The 14,781-nt window shown below is 39.8% G+C and overlaps 1 protein-coding gene across 11 annotated transcripts in view; it reads left to right on the top strand.

Moving 5' to 3' along the window:
* Nucleotides 1-14,342, top strand: part of PPP2R5C (protein phosphatase 2 regulatory subunit B'gamma) — a 75,873-nt gene extending 61,531 nt beyond the window's left edge. For 5 of the 11 annotated variants that reach the window (XM_060271789.1, XM_035105797.2, XM_035105788.2 and 2 more), the window contains 4 exons: nucleotides 2,317-2,418; nucleotides 4,397-4,469; nucleotides 8,160-8,276; nucleotides 11,374-14,342. In XM_060271789.1, the coding sequence (XP_060127772.1) occupies nucleotides 2,317-2,418; nucleotides 4,397-4,469; nucleotides 8,160-8,276; nucleotides 11,374-11,505 (424 nt within the window). In that variant the 3' untranslated portion in view covers nucleotides 11,506-14,342. The other 6 variants (XM_060271817.1, XM_035105816.2, XM_035105834.2 and 3 more) reach the window with 4 other exon arrangements.
* The last annotated feature ends 439 nt before the right edge of the window (nucleotides 14,343-14,781 follow it).

The raw sequence follows: 14,781 nt of genomic DNA, 5'->3' as shown, positions 1-14,781 counted from the left end.
ACCAATTGGCTCCCAGTACGTTTCCGAGCACAATTCAAAGTGTTGGTGCTGTCCTTTAATGCCCTAAACTGCCTTGGCCCAGGATACCTGCAGGAGCGTGTCCACCCCCATTGTTCAGCACAGACACTGAGGTCCAGCTCCAAGCACCTTCTGGCGGTTCCCTCACTGTGAGATGTGAGGTTACAGGGAACCAGACAGAGGGCCTTCTCAGTAGTGACGCCCGCCCTGTGGAACGCCCTCCCATCAGTTGTCAAGGAAATAAACAACTATCTGACTTTTGGAAGACATCTGAAGGCAGCCCTGTTTGGGGAAGTTTTTAATGTTTGATGATTTTTCGTGTTTTTAATATTTTGTTGGGAGCTGCCCAGAGTGGCTGGGGAAACCCAGCCAGATGGGCGGGGTATAAATAATAAATTATTATTAAATTATTATCATTATAAGTTCATATTATTTCCCCTCTTTTTCCCTTTTCCTTCTTTCTGCATTTCTGTCCTAGTTGGTTGTATTTTCATATAGCATGTCTCTCCTCTTGTCAGTTTTCCGTCCACGCAGTAGTTTAGAATTCTAGCATGAACCTGATACTAGACACCTTGATTCTGCAACTGCTCTTTGCCTAAAGGACCTTTTAATTGAGCTACTGTGCAAATGCTGGATGTCCCATAGGCTGATGCTGGTTGCAGACTAATGACTACCGGTAGAGTAGCCAACACTGCATGTTAAATCTGCACTTTAGAACAGGGAAAGAAAATGCTGAGTAGACAGTATTAAAAGCATAGCTGCCAAGTATCCCGTTTCCGCCGGGAAAACCCCTTTTTTCTTACCGTTTCCCGGCGGTCTCCCATTTAGTGAAAAATCCCAGTATTGTCCCTTAAATTGGCTTCTGCCCGGCGGCCATTTTTCTGGTGCCGCTTTGCCCTTCTATGGGCACCAGAAAATGCCGGCGCCGGAAGTCGCTTCCGCGCATGACCGGAAGTTGCATGACGCGACTTCCGGTGGCGCTTTGCCCTTCTATGGGCATCAGAAAATGGCGGTGCCGGAAGTCACTTTTACGTGTTTCCGGTCATGCGCGGAAGCGACTTCCGGCGCTGGCGCCGCCATTTTCTGGTGCCCATAGAAGGGCGAAGCGCCACCGGAAGTTGCGTCACGCAACTTCCGGTCATGCGCACGCTGCCGATCCCGGATCTTTACGTCCCGGACTTGGCAGGTATGATTAAAAGTTGATTTACACTAACTGGATGTCAGTAATCCATTGATACATTGGTTTTAAAGTAACATGGATTACTTCATTGAAGATTTGGCAGTCTGTACAGTGGTACCTCTACTTACGAATGTTTCTACTTACGAATGGAGCTCTGTCCGCCATCTTGGATGTGGATAGGGTTGCTTCTACTTACGAATTATTTCTCCCAATGCATTCCTATGGGATTCGGCTTACAAATTTTTTCGACTTACAAATGTGCGTTCGGAACACATTAAATTCATAAGTAGAGGTACCACTGTATTTTTTTCGCTTCACCACTTGTGGCTGTCCAGTCCTTCTGTCCTAAGCATGAGTAATATCACTGCACACAGTCACATACATAGAGTATATGGCACACCTTTGTACGTGTTTAACTTGCATGATGCAAGGAGCCATAAAACTGATTTGACTTTTGTATCTGATGGCCTAACATGTGAGAGATTATTTTTGCAGAATAACTTAACTTCTCTGGCAGGGAGTGCTGCCTAATTCAGGTGACGAGCTTTTACTTTCTCTCCCCAACCCCCAATACCATTTTCTAATCTGCTAAATTTAGCTTAAGATATGAGCTGATAGAGTAACCAAATTTCTCCCACCACTGCCAGTGACTGTAATCTATCAGGAAAATACCTTTTAGAGACACTACGGCTGTGCTCAGGAAACATTTTAGCTCAATATGTCTGAATAATGTTGGATAATTTCCCCATCAGTTGCTAGAAACATGTTAGATGTAGTTTTAAGTACTGGCAGTGTTCTTCTTCTTTTACTGAGGCTTTTGTTGCTGTGTGGAATTTTGTAATATGGACGATTAAAAAAACTTAGTGTTAAAATTGCTTGAATTATAGCATTGATATTCAAGAGGAGAGCAATGCAACATCTAAAGAGTGCTTGTTTTTTGGTGTTGAGAAGTTAGACTGCATACTTTAGCTAATGGAAACATCCAGTGACTAGTTTCTGGTTTGTATGGTGTGTGTGTGTGTATTTTGAAATAATCAAATGTCCAGAAAAGAGATATTTTGTAATTATTACAAAGAGATATTTTGTAATAAGTCTGAAGCCAAAATTTTACTTTATAGGACAATACATGGCTTGATTTACAATGCTCTGAAACTATTCATGGAGATGAACCAAAAACTGTTTGATGACTGCACACAGCAATTTAAAGCAGAAAAAGTTAAGTAAGTTTCCTCTTGAACATCTTCCTTTTCCCCCCTTTCATTTTGTTTTCCACTAATTTATTAGAATAAGCACTATCTCTCTCTCACACACACACACATATATATAATATATGAACAATAACAACTGTTTAGCTCCCTGAAAATGTTCTCTTCCTGCTATTATCGTCATGATTGGTTTATATTGCACTCCTGTATATTGTTTCACAGTGCTTACTAGAGCTGAGTGAAACCCATTAATCTCAATCAAAAATTGGCTGATTCACAATTCACCATCTTGTTTTGGAGAATACTTGGGGAAGACTTGAGCAGTTTCTGGGATTCATCCAGAGCTCAAAAAGGCCCAGCCCTACGAAACACCTCCACCATCAGATTGCAGAGTGTCAGTCCCTCTTCTTCCTTTTCTGCACTTCACCAGATTAAAACCTGTGGAGGAGAAAGAGGGGAAGCCCCACAAAAGCCAATGGCTCTCTACCCCAGGCACCCCCAAACTGCGGCCCTCCAGATGTTTTTGCCTACAACTCCCATGATCCCTAGCTAACAGGACCAGTGGTCAGGGATGATGGGGATTGTAGTCCAAAACATCTGGAGGGCCGAAGTTTGGGGGTGCCTGCTCTACCCTAAATGTTGCTGAGCATGCTCAACAATCCCATCGTCCACAGGAACTCTGGGAGTTTTATTCATGTTCCTCCAGGAAGAACAGAGAATTTTATTTCCTGGAGTAAGCAAAGATATTTATACCCTGCATTTCCTCATATATTTCAAGGGGAAGCTTTGAAATGGGAGAGGGGGCCCTATTACTGGTGGCCGGTGTATAAAGAAGAGTGGAAAAATTGCATTTCGCAGAACAGATTAAGCAACCCTCAGTTTTACCCATAGCTGCTATACAGTAATACCTCGGGTTACGAACGCGATCCGTTCTGGATCGCAGTTCGTAACCCGAATAGTTCGTAACCCGAACGCGATGCGCAGCGCCATTTTGCGCATGCGCAGCGAAAACACTTCCGGGTTTGCGCAGTTCGTAACCCGAACTGTTCGCAAACCGAGGTGTTCGTAACCCGAGGTACGACTGTATTCCCTCCCTCCCAAGGCTAGCCCTATGATGAGGCAAGGTGAAGCACATTGCACCCTGCTCCACACACACACACACACACACACACATTCACACACGGCCCATGCTTTTCACTGCCTATTACACTTTTATATTTGTCGGAAGCCTCCCAGAGTGGCTGGGTACAAATAATAAAATTATTATTGTTACTGCCCACCACCGCAACCAGCCTTCCGCTACTGCCTGGTCACCATGGATCACCACCACAAGGCATTGAGTGGCGGTGCTCTTAAGAGCAGGTCTGTCCAGAGCATGGGTCTCACCACTCCTCATCCTGAGGCTTTGTGGGTGAAGTAGCCACAGAAATTTGGCCGCCAGAGTGCCATCGTTTTGCCATAACAGCAGCCAACACTACACAGAACCAGTCTGTTTAAACAACATTTACCACCACGTTGCGGCAAAGTGGTGGCACAGGCAATCTCTGTGGTCACTTCAAACCTAATGCGTCATTCTGAGGAAAAACTACCTCAGGCAAGCTACCTCAGGCAGGGCACAGTGTTTCACCAGCCCTACACAAATACACACACACACCCCTTCAAAATTTGGTTAAGTGGGGTGGGAAAAGATCTTTCCAGCCAAGGCAAGGTTTGGAGTGGGGTTGAGCTTATCGTGTAATGACTAAGGGTTTTCTGGTATGTGCAGGGGCGGGGAGAGGATCATTTCTGAAATACTATTCATGATATCTTTATGGCTGTTTAACCCTCTGTTATGTTCAAATATATGTTCAGCGCTAAACAAATAAATAAATAAATAAATAAAAACCCCTGTCCTTTTCTGTAGTGTCAAAAGCATTTTAGTAATTTGATTTATTTGAAAAGTTCGTTGGAGCTTTTTCTGTGACCTGTGTGGGTTGTTTTTTTTTTCCCCTAGGGAGAAGCTAAAAATGAAGGAACGGGAAGAAGCTTGGGTTAAAATAGAAAATCTAGCCAAATCAAATCCCCAGGTATTTCAAAAACGTTCAGAGGCTGAACATTTCAACTGTGCATTAGATACTGCTGGAACAGTAAGGGCCACCATGAATGTAACATTTCCTTACTCGCATTTTTTAAAGTAATTAAAGAAGATGACTCTGTGTGGCTGAAGTGTGCATCTTTTGGTGGTTTCCAATGATGATATTGTCCGTGTGGCAATAACAAATATCACACAGTAGCCTGGTTGTTAAAAGCTCTTCATTACATGGTCAGTCTTTAACAAATACTTCTTCTTAGAGCTGTAGCTGCCACAGGTGAGCCAGAGAACAGTATTCATGTATGTGCTCTCATACTTGTGACTCATCAGACACCACAAATGCGTGTTTAGGTGTTTTACACATACTTCTTAACCCTTGCTTGAAAAAAAACCATGACTAGCAAAATATTTAATTAGAACTAGCCCTAACATTCCTTGCCCATTGAGATCAAGCAGGTGCCTTCACTGTGTACTCTTGTTTTTGGCACCTGTTTGAACAAACCAACCCAGTTGCTTAGGAAATTGAGGTCACTTTAATCTGTTTTAGTATTTTAACTTTTGTATGTTTTAAAGTAGGGTTGTGGTATATATATTTTTTACTCCTTTTTATTGTTTTATCATTTTGTAAACTGCTTTGAGTATTTTTTTTAAAAAAAACCAAGCGGTGTGCACATTTAAATAAATAGTTCAAGTGATACTTTAAATCATAGCTGCCAAGTTTTCCCTTTTCTCGCGAGGAAGCCTATTCAGCATAAGGGAAAATCCCTTTAAAAAAGGGATAACTTGGCAGCTATGCTTTAAATCTGTAAGAGTGCTTTAAAATGTCATTGTGCTGGTGGCCTGTTGGCAGACTTGGTCACAACCACTTTTGAGGTGTTTCTCCCCCCCCAAAAAAATATCAAGTGGTATATAAATTTCATGAAATAAAACAAATAGATTAAAATCCCTCTGGTTTGTATCCAGAGTAGCCCTTCTGTTTACCAAAGGGTGGGAGATCCAGTAGAAAGAAGGAGGCTGATTTCTCCAATTCCCCCTGCAGCCGCTTACACCACTTCCCACACTGTTCTGTAGGGTCCTCCATCCCTCCTCCGGTTCAGGTTTTCAGGAGGCACAGAGCTGAATTGGGGATTGGCAGGAATTACTTCTCTTCTGTGAGCTGAATTCCACTCATGGGATTGAACTGCAGCAATGTGGTGCTCTCTTAGCACATCTGCAGTAGAAATTTAAACTAGTTTTCAAATTGGTTTAATTGGAGGTCAACGAGAAGGAGTGTTGGAAATCTTTGTTCTATAAAAACTGAAAGTCCCAGAATTCCTGAGTTAGGAATCATGACAATTAAACAGGTGTGAAAACTATTTTTAAGTTTTAGTGCAGACATATCATTTGCTGAGCATTTTGTTGTTGTTGTTGAATGGCAATCTGGTTTAAATCTCCAGCTAACATTGTAATAGCTATAGAGAAGATGGTTACTAGAAGTACATATTCAAATGATTTTATTTGGATGAATTTGGGTATGCTGCAGTGTTTATTCTATCAGCTGGCATGTCTGAAGCGCCCAAAGAATATTGACAACACTCCCATTAGAAAAGTTTATTGATTAAGACCCTTGACTGGGGTTGTACTTGACCCTAGACGTATTTACAGAGAAGTAAATCCTGTGGAACTTGGTGGGATTTACTTCTAAGTAAAGATGTGTAAAATTGTGAAGCGGGTAAACTACGAAAGGAGTCTAGAATTGGCATTGCTGTTAGCTATGCAAATATAGTCAGTCGCTACAACTGCCATGGTTTTTGAGGCACAGAGGTGGTAATCCTACATAGAAATAAACCCTGTTGAACACTGTGGGAGTAAACACACATAGAAATTTGCTAGCATGATACATTAAAAAAATAGACTTCTTTTTCAAAGAATATTAAGTAAATTACAATTGGTTTTGTTTTGCTTTGTAATATGTTGCTTTATTAAATTACATAAAAGAAGATTTGGTGCGAAAGTACACCAATGTCAATGATTGATCTCAGAATTTGTAACTCTTATACTTTTTATAAAGTAGTCATGCATGCTGCTTGTGTGGATCAGTTTGTATAAATAGTGGGCCCAATTTCATATAAACCTGTTTTTCAGGTTAATTTAGTTTCAGTGATAAGTTACCGGTATTATAAAATGAATTTCATGCAGAAAACATATTAAAGGATTAATTGGTCTGTTGGATAATTGTTCAAATCAGTGACTTATCTTAGAGCAGATTTGCTGACTCATAAAACTTTTCATTGACCCCCATTTCCACATCACAGTAGGCCATAGTTCTTGCCTGCTTTGTTGCTTCTGGATAGCACTTAAGAGAAATAAAACCATGATCCTTGGCTTACAGTTGCATCCAAACTGGATATCATAGTTTGTTTGAGTGAAACAAACCAGTCTCTGGTTTGGATATAATGCTACTATGTTTTACTGAGGTGCAAACAAGACCACTTAGCCTCTTGATTCAGGTAGGTAGCCATGTTGGTCTGATGCATTAAAAAAGTTTTTTTTAAATTGCCCAGTAGCACCTTAGAGACCAACTAAGTTTGTTCTGGGTATAAGCTTTCATGTGCATGCACACTTGCTATCTGAAGAAGCATGCATGCACACAAAAGCTGATGCCCAGAACAAACTTATTTGGTCTCTAAGGTGCTACTGGGCAATTTTTTTATTTATTTCATATAGCCTCTTCTTATTATTGGGAAGTGCTGATACCAATAATTGGGCCAATGCAAATATTTTAGCATGCTGGTCTTCTTTTCCTGGCATCATTTTGTGCAGTGATTGGTCTTAAATTCTTCTACTAAATTTTAAAACGTAGGTCATCAACCAGTATAAAGATGTTTGCTCTAAAGGTTACTTTTGATTGTATCTTGGGTCCTAGGAGCTAGTTTAGGGTTTGACTGAATGTAGCAGACTGTTTCTCATTTGAATTTCCCATCACACCAATTTAGCATGTATAGTTTAGAAATCCTTCAATGTCTGAAAGGTGGTGCAGGATAAGGGGGCGGGGTGCATAAAGCCAAACTGGGAGAAACATATTGTTTCATATTTCCATTGCAGAAACCTAATAGCCCTTCTGGATCAGAGCAATAGTGCATTATTCAGCATCTTGTTTCCCACAACAACCAGTCAGATGTTCTGGGAAGCCTCACAAGTAAGGCATTCCCCTTTAAAGCCATTTAAGCTAGTGGTCATAACCTCCTTCTGTGGCAGCAGATTCCATAAATTAAGCACTGTGTGAAGTTATTTTCTGTTTGTTTGTTTTTATCTCCTGCAAATGGGTTTTATTGGATAGAACAAAACATTTTCTCCACCATACACAGTTTCAAAAAACCTCAGTCGTGTCCCACCCTTAACTGATGGGTTTCGGCACTGACAAAATGAACCTTAGATTATTTTTATGCTCATTTCATTATTTCCATAGGATATACGGCTTTATTAGATTTAAGCGAGCAGTTTGGGCTATCAAATCTCCTGTTTTTTTTTTAAGATAGAAGCTATAACAGTTCATGGTTTATTCCAAAACTCGATTTGTGCAACAAAATATGTAAATTATTCTTAATCAAGTGTGAGGGTGACATTTCTGCTAGTAAAATTGCTATTGCTAATCTTAAGCTTTGCCATCAAAAATTCTGACATAAAACATTTTGCATTTGGTTAGTACTCAGTATTGAGTGACACCTGTCTGGTGAGCAGTCCTGTTGCAATGGAAACAGATGGGCCTTTAATTGAAGACTTGCAGGTGCTGAAAAATACAGTGAAAGAAGAAACTTGTCCGGTAAGCACATAGGAAGAAAAATTAGCCTACTCGTTCCAAACTTGATTTAGAAATTACTCATTTTGGTTAGTAGTTATGCTTTTCCTCTCTAAATGACAAATTTGAAACGAGCAGAATAATTTTAGTAATTTCTAAGTAGTTTCCTGTTGTCAGTAAAAGAGTTATTGTAGCTCTTGACCGTGTCCCGTTGCATATGTGAGCAGTGAGAATTTTTTGTCTTGTGTTTATTAAGTGGTTTCCGAACCATTAAAGTGAAGTGGGTATTTCAAGGACTATACAGTGAAGAGATTGCTTAACAGAACTCGCTTATTGAAATTCCCTTTTTTTTTTTATTCCCTTGTCCCATGCCTGCTGCCTAAGCACAAGACTGCTCGGCCCCGGCTTCCCTGACATCAGAGGATTGCCAGTGAGTCTGGATGCCCTCTCTGCCAAAGCCACACTGAGAAATCAGCGCACATCTAGTTAACGGGTTCCATGAATGTAATGCCTGTGGTTGCAATGGCACCCTTGGGTATCTCCTGGCACCCACAAAGCTTCTGTTTTAATATTCTGTTGGAAGCCGCGGGAAACCCAGCCAGATGGGCAGGATATAAATAAAATATTTTTATTATTATTATTATTATTATTATTATTATTATTATTATTATTATTATTCTAAGTTCACCCCCTAACTGCCCCTTTTTTCATAAGGTGGTGAGGGTTTTCCTTGGAAAATGCAGAGAGCTAAAGGAGAAAATTGGAAGACTCCTCTCTACTTCCTCTTTCACCTCTGTGTGCTTTTCAAGACAAAGTGAAGTGACCAAGAGGATAGAGGAAGAGAGAGTGGAAGGAGTGGGGGGGGGGGGTTGGGCATGCCACAGGCATCAGGAGCAAAAGAATGGAGAGAGAAGCTGTGTCTACACGTACATGCACACACACATAATGAATCCAATAAAATGGATCCAATTGACATTGCAGAGTTTTAATAGGTCTCCCTTACCACTACCACCATCAAATCAAAGATCACATGTGCCTCCATAGACTGAACTGTAACCATCACACACCTGGTGGTTTCCAGTTCTGCCAGTACAAAAATCATGGTTCTGCAGCACAGATCCTCAAATTTAATTTTATTTTTTGCAAGGGAACATCTCAAAATTACCATCTAATTATAGACCACATCTTTGTGCATAGATGTGTTATGTGATTTGTTGGTGGTTTTGTTCTCATCCTGTGTTGAATCATGGGATCTATGCCTTGGGTAAATGTGTTTGTGGTGCTGGCCACAAGGACCAGATTTGTGATCTTTACTGTGCAGTCTACCAGTGTGGTCTTTCATTTGCTGGTGGGGAGGCAAATTTAAGAGGATCGGTTTTAATTCTACTGGATGTGATTTTTACCCTTGGAAAAACATAAGGGTATGGGGGGGGTTTGCGCGTGCACGCATACACATGTGTATGCGTTAGTGCATGCACATGCACAATTGTGCATGAAGACCGAAGAGGGAAGGGAAGCAATCAGAGGTGGTAGTATCCAGTGCACTCTCAAAATTCCAGATGTGCTCAGGCTCAAAAAAGTTGGTGACTCCTGGTTTAAACATAGAGATACTGCATATTTAAATACGGTGCAAAAGTTAATAACAATTGGTTTCATTAGAAAGCTTCATTGCCAAGTAGAAACTGGTCTAGCTTCATTAGTGAGGACTTCAGTATTTCTAGCAACACACGTATACTTCAGGTAGATAGAAAATGATCAATGGTTGTTATTCCTGCTCCCTCTACCCCACGCCTCAGCATCTTGGATTTTATAGTCCTGACCTAATTCAGATCCTGCCCATGACTACTTACCACACAGGTTTTTGAGGCTAAAACCGCATAAGGACCAAATCAGGATATACCGTAAATTCATTCGTTCATTCAGCCTTTATTGGCATAATTTAGACAATAAAATCATAAAAGAGAAAGAAAGAAAAAACCATCCATAAAACATTGGTTATCCAGACATATTAAACACGTAAAACGTTTATTTCCTGGAATATGGCTGGATGGAAGAACAAAGCTACTGACCCCAACCTCATTGATTATCTCAAAAGTTTTGACAGTATCTTACTCCAAGAAACTTGGTTTGTTATTCCGGCATATAAGACGGCTGGGCATATAAGACGACCCCCAACTTTTCCCGTTAAAATATAGAGTTTGGGATATACTCGCCGTATATGAAATACGACCCGGCGCATAAGACGACCCCCGACTTTTGAGAAGATTTTCCTGGGTTAAAAAGTAGTCTTATGCGCAGGAATATACAGTATATATCATTATAAGGGGGTGGGCAGGTGCTCACCCCCAAACCTATGTCACCTGTGTTAATCCTTCCTCCATTTCTGCCCCTGCAACCTGCTATTTTTTTCCATCCTCAGTGCTGTTGTAGGAGCATTTGAAAGCCTGGCTCACAGCTGCCATAGCACCACTATGCATCTCTCCAGCTGGCAAAACAGCAGAGTGCAAGGCCATGGTCTTTCTCGCTTTGGGCCACATAACAGTAGGAGGCAGGAAGGCATAGTATAGTTGTGTCTCCCCAATAAAGAAAACCATAGAGCTATGTATGGCAGCTGCATATGCATCCATGTACACTACTTCTGGACTTATTGATCTGCTAGGGTGAGTAATCAAAACATGCCATTGTAGTGCTACGCTGTGTTTCCATCGACTTATGGCTGACTCCTAGGATGGTGCTGTCTTGGTGGTAGCTGCACAATTGGAATGGGCACCTGTAGCCGAAAGAGGGAGCGGGTAGGACAGTTTGCTGCACGACTGCTCACCAGGGGGCATGGCTATTAGCCTAAACAACTTGCAAATGGTATGCCTATAATGATAGTATGTACTGACTGTTAAATTTATGGACTTGGTGGCTTCCCAAAGAACCAGGAGAATCCAAAAATGTATTCAGAGGGGTGTCGTGAATGGATAAGCATTGCATCAACCAAGTCATTCCAGCAGTTGCCAGGTTGTATTGCCAACTTGCTGTTTTAAGCTTCCTAATAATACTTTTCTTCACCCAAAAAAGCCAACCTATTGTGGATTAAATTGTTGCATTTAAAAAAAATGCATTTTGATTTTAGGCACAGAAGGAACAGAAAAAGGATCGTGTTATTATGCGCCGCAAGTCCGAACTGCCTCAGGATATCTATACCATGAAAGCCTTGGAGTCCCATTGCCGAGCTGATGATCTAATAACGCATGATGGGCATTAGACTATTCAAGTGAAATCTTATTTGGAGGAAAACCCTTTTTTCTGGACTCTTCCACAGTAGAGAACTTACTTTTTTTGTGCCATACTGATCAGTTACACACAAGTCAAAGCTTTTTTCCCCCAGTCCCATTTCTTTAGGCAATAACTTTGATACAGTATACACAGCTCAAGATTAGTTGTTCAAACAATGGTAAATTACCTGTTTCTATATGCAGAACCTTGGGGTTGACAAGTATTAAACGAAGACACTTCCTTGGTGACGTTGGCATAGTACTAACCAATCGAAGCATGCACTTTCCCCCCTCCATATTATTACTGAGAGAAGAACAGCCTTGGCGCAAATCATCAAACACTGTTGCCACACAACCTCCCAAAACCTTTTTGGCTGCTCCACCTTTCCTGTGGGAGGCATGGAAAGCAGTATATGGAAAAGCATGAAACCATAATGTTGATCATATTGTTTGCAGTATGTACATCTGTTAGACTACAGTCAGCTGCAGCTTGTGGCTCATGTACATCATATATGTGCAGACACACAAGAAAATGCATGTGTGACTGCACATTCCTTCCCCCCCCCCTTTATATGGAACTGCTTTCTGTGTGGGCAAAGTGGCCTTGCATGGGTTGTCCTAATTGGAAGCTACAGTCCAGGGGTGCCTGGTAAGCTAAGGCCACTTTCTTTCTATTCTTCCTGTCCCCAAAGTTGGTACTGTGGCAATAGTCGAGTTTTTTAATCCCCCGAAAACCTATTAGGCATACTTAGAACACTGAAAAAACTATTCTGCATTACTGCCTTGACAAATTCATGGCAGCTTGGAAACACACAGTTAAATTGTTCTCTCAGTTCAGCTTACAGAATGGCAACTTTCATGACAATCTTCAATCACGGCTGATTTCTAGGAGCTCTGAAAATTATTTCAGAGAGAGGCACCCTTAAAGTACTTTATATGGATTGAAGCCATATTTTCCAATCTTTAAGCATGTAATAGAAGCTGAGTATTTTGGAACTGACTTGCTAGAAAAAGAATTTGTGTTCCTAAAACTGAAATCCTGTCTGCCTTGATTAGAAATAAATTGCATTAAAAAAAAGTAATTGCATAACTCTTATTTTGTCGTCCCCCCCCCCCCCCGAAACCATTATTTCATTTACCAGAATGACTTCAATGTTTTTCTGCCTTACCTGAGTTTTTACTGCATGGCATATTTTGAGCTCTAAGAGTTCTTTTTGTAGACATCATGAGATCAGCTAGTTGGATACATTTCTCTGGGTGATATAGTTTGATGAGAGTGCAGCATTAGTACCTTTTCAGATTATATTTAATAAGGCAACAGATCCTCATTGCATTATGCATTTTTCAGATGCCTGTCTTAAAAGCTGAGAAATGAGTTACAGAAGTTCTGTTGTCATATTATTTTCTGTGGTGAAAAGCACATGTAAAACATAACACACCTCACAAGAAGAAAAAAACTCATCTGAGTTACTCTTGATCTTCAAATGCTGCTATATATTCCACAATATTACATGCATGTTATGAGCTCTTTTTTATTGTTGTGGATGGGAAAGCACGAAGAAATTTTCTATATATGTAGTGCTTTGTCTTCAATATTTGATTTCTCTCAGGGTGGCCAGTATTTTTAGACCTTTGTATCCTGCTTAAGAGGTGGGTTTCAGTTGTGTTTTATTTAGAATGAGCAACTTCTTTCTTTTGTCTCTGGCAGTAACGAACAGTATTTTAATGTCTTGATACAGAAAATTTTAAAACATGTGGCTTCTTCAAAATAAGTTTTTAAGGAAATGAGGTATCGTGAATCCATTAAAATTATTGTATGAAACAGGCAGTTCTAGTAACCTTGTGCAGATGTAGTGCCTGCTGTCTGGTCTCACTTAAAACAAAATGTCCAATATTTATTGCAAAAGCTGTGGGGGGAAATCATATGTGGTGTGATGGGAATTAGTGGCAAGGCAGAGCTAAATTAATATAAAGACCACTCCAAGCTTCAAAAAGAATACCCATTCTGTGTAAAAACAATTCCTGTTAAACTTGAAAATAAATATGGTTTACCATGAAAAACAAGTAATTTAAAGCAAATTAAAGTTGTCTTCCCTTTTTGAGGTTGGGGGAAAGGGTGCTTTTTTAATTGCAAACGGCAACGTCTATATGTATTTTGATATACCATTGTTTGAACTTCCATCTTTAGCTGGTAACCTGTCAACAACCTTTTTATAATTAGGCTGTTCAGTAGGTTCATGAAAGAGGTTTCTGGAAAGAAGCATTCAAACTAATGTTATCCTCTGGGGGGAGTGGGAAAATATTGTATATCAATGTTTGGTTGACTGTGTAACGCTCAACGTATAAGATCTTTCACTGTCTAGATTTTATTTTTTCTCTTTACTGAAGATAAACATTCACCAAAAAGCTAACGTTCTGGGATAGGTAGGAAAATTATGCCATGAAAACTTGCTCTTGAGATTTTAGGCCAGTTGACAAACTTGCCTAAGCAATATTCTAAAATTTAGCAGCACTAATTGTTTGGCTTGTTTGTTATCACCATTTTTATGCTCTGTATAAGTTCTGTATTAAATTATTCTAAAAACTAATACATCCAAAATAAAAATGTGCAAATAAAATATAGTTTTGGTGACTGTTGTTCTTCATAAAGTTCAGTGTTAGCCATCTTCCCATGTTCTCCAAAAATTTATGCCTGTACATCAGGAATGTCAAAAAGAATATTACCAAGTGTCTTTTTTTGTGTGTGGCTTTAGTATGGCTTCATTTTAATATTGTACATACATTGTACTTTGTTTTATTGTAATGAGTAATAAAAATGTAGACTTCATATTTTGTACAGAATGGTCCTATGTACAGAATAAAAAGTTCCTAGAAACAGCAAAAAATAATGATAATAGGTAAGTGGCACAATTTTTCTTTATACTATATCTGTATCTTTATGCTTTAGTTGAATGTTCAAATGTACCAACCTATTTTTTAATATTTTATAATTCAGTTTTTTTGTTCAGACATTGTTTTATGAAGAAAAACTTCATACACCTGCCATTTAATATGCTCTTTTATCTAGTTTTTAAATTCTAAAACTGGTGTATTATATGGATTGAATAAAGAAGAAATGGAATTTTACCTGCTCATCATAAAACTACGTTTAACTTAAGGAAAGAATCTTCCAGCAAGAGTGCAGGTTATGTAGGTATCCAGTAAAAATCCCCATACAAAACAAAGTTTCAATAAGGCCCTTTAAGGTGGGCTACATCATCTACAGA

Source organism: Zootoca vivipara, chromosome 1, assembly GCF_963506605.1.
Source record: "Zootoca vivipara chromosome 1, rZooViv1.1, whole genome shotgun sequence".
NCBI classification, from domain to species: Eukaryota; Metazoa; Chordata; class Lepidosauria; order Squamata; family Lacertidae; genus Zootoca; species Zootoca vivipara.
This window is presented reverse-complemented; position numbering and strand designations above follow the sequence as displayed.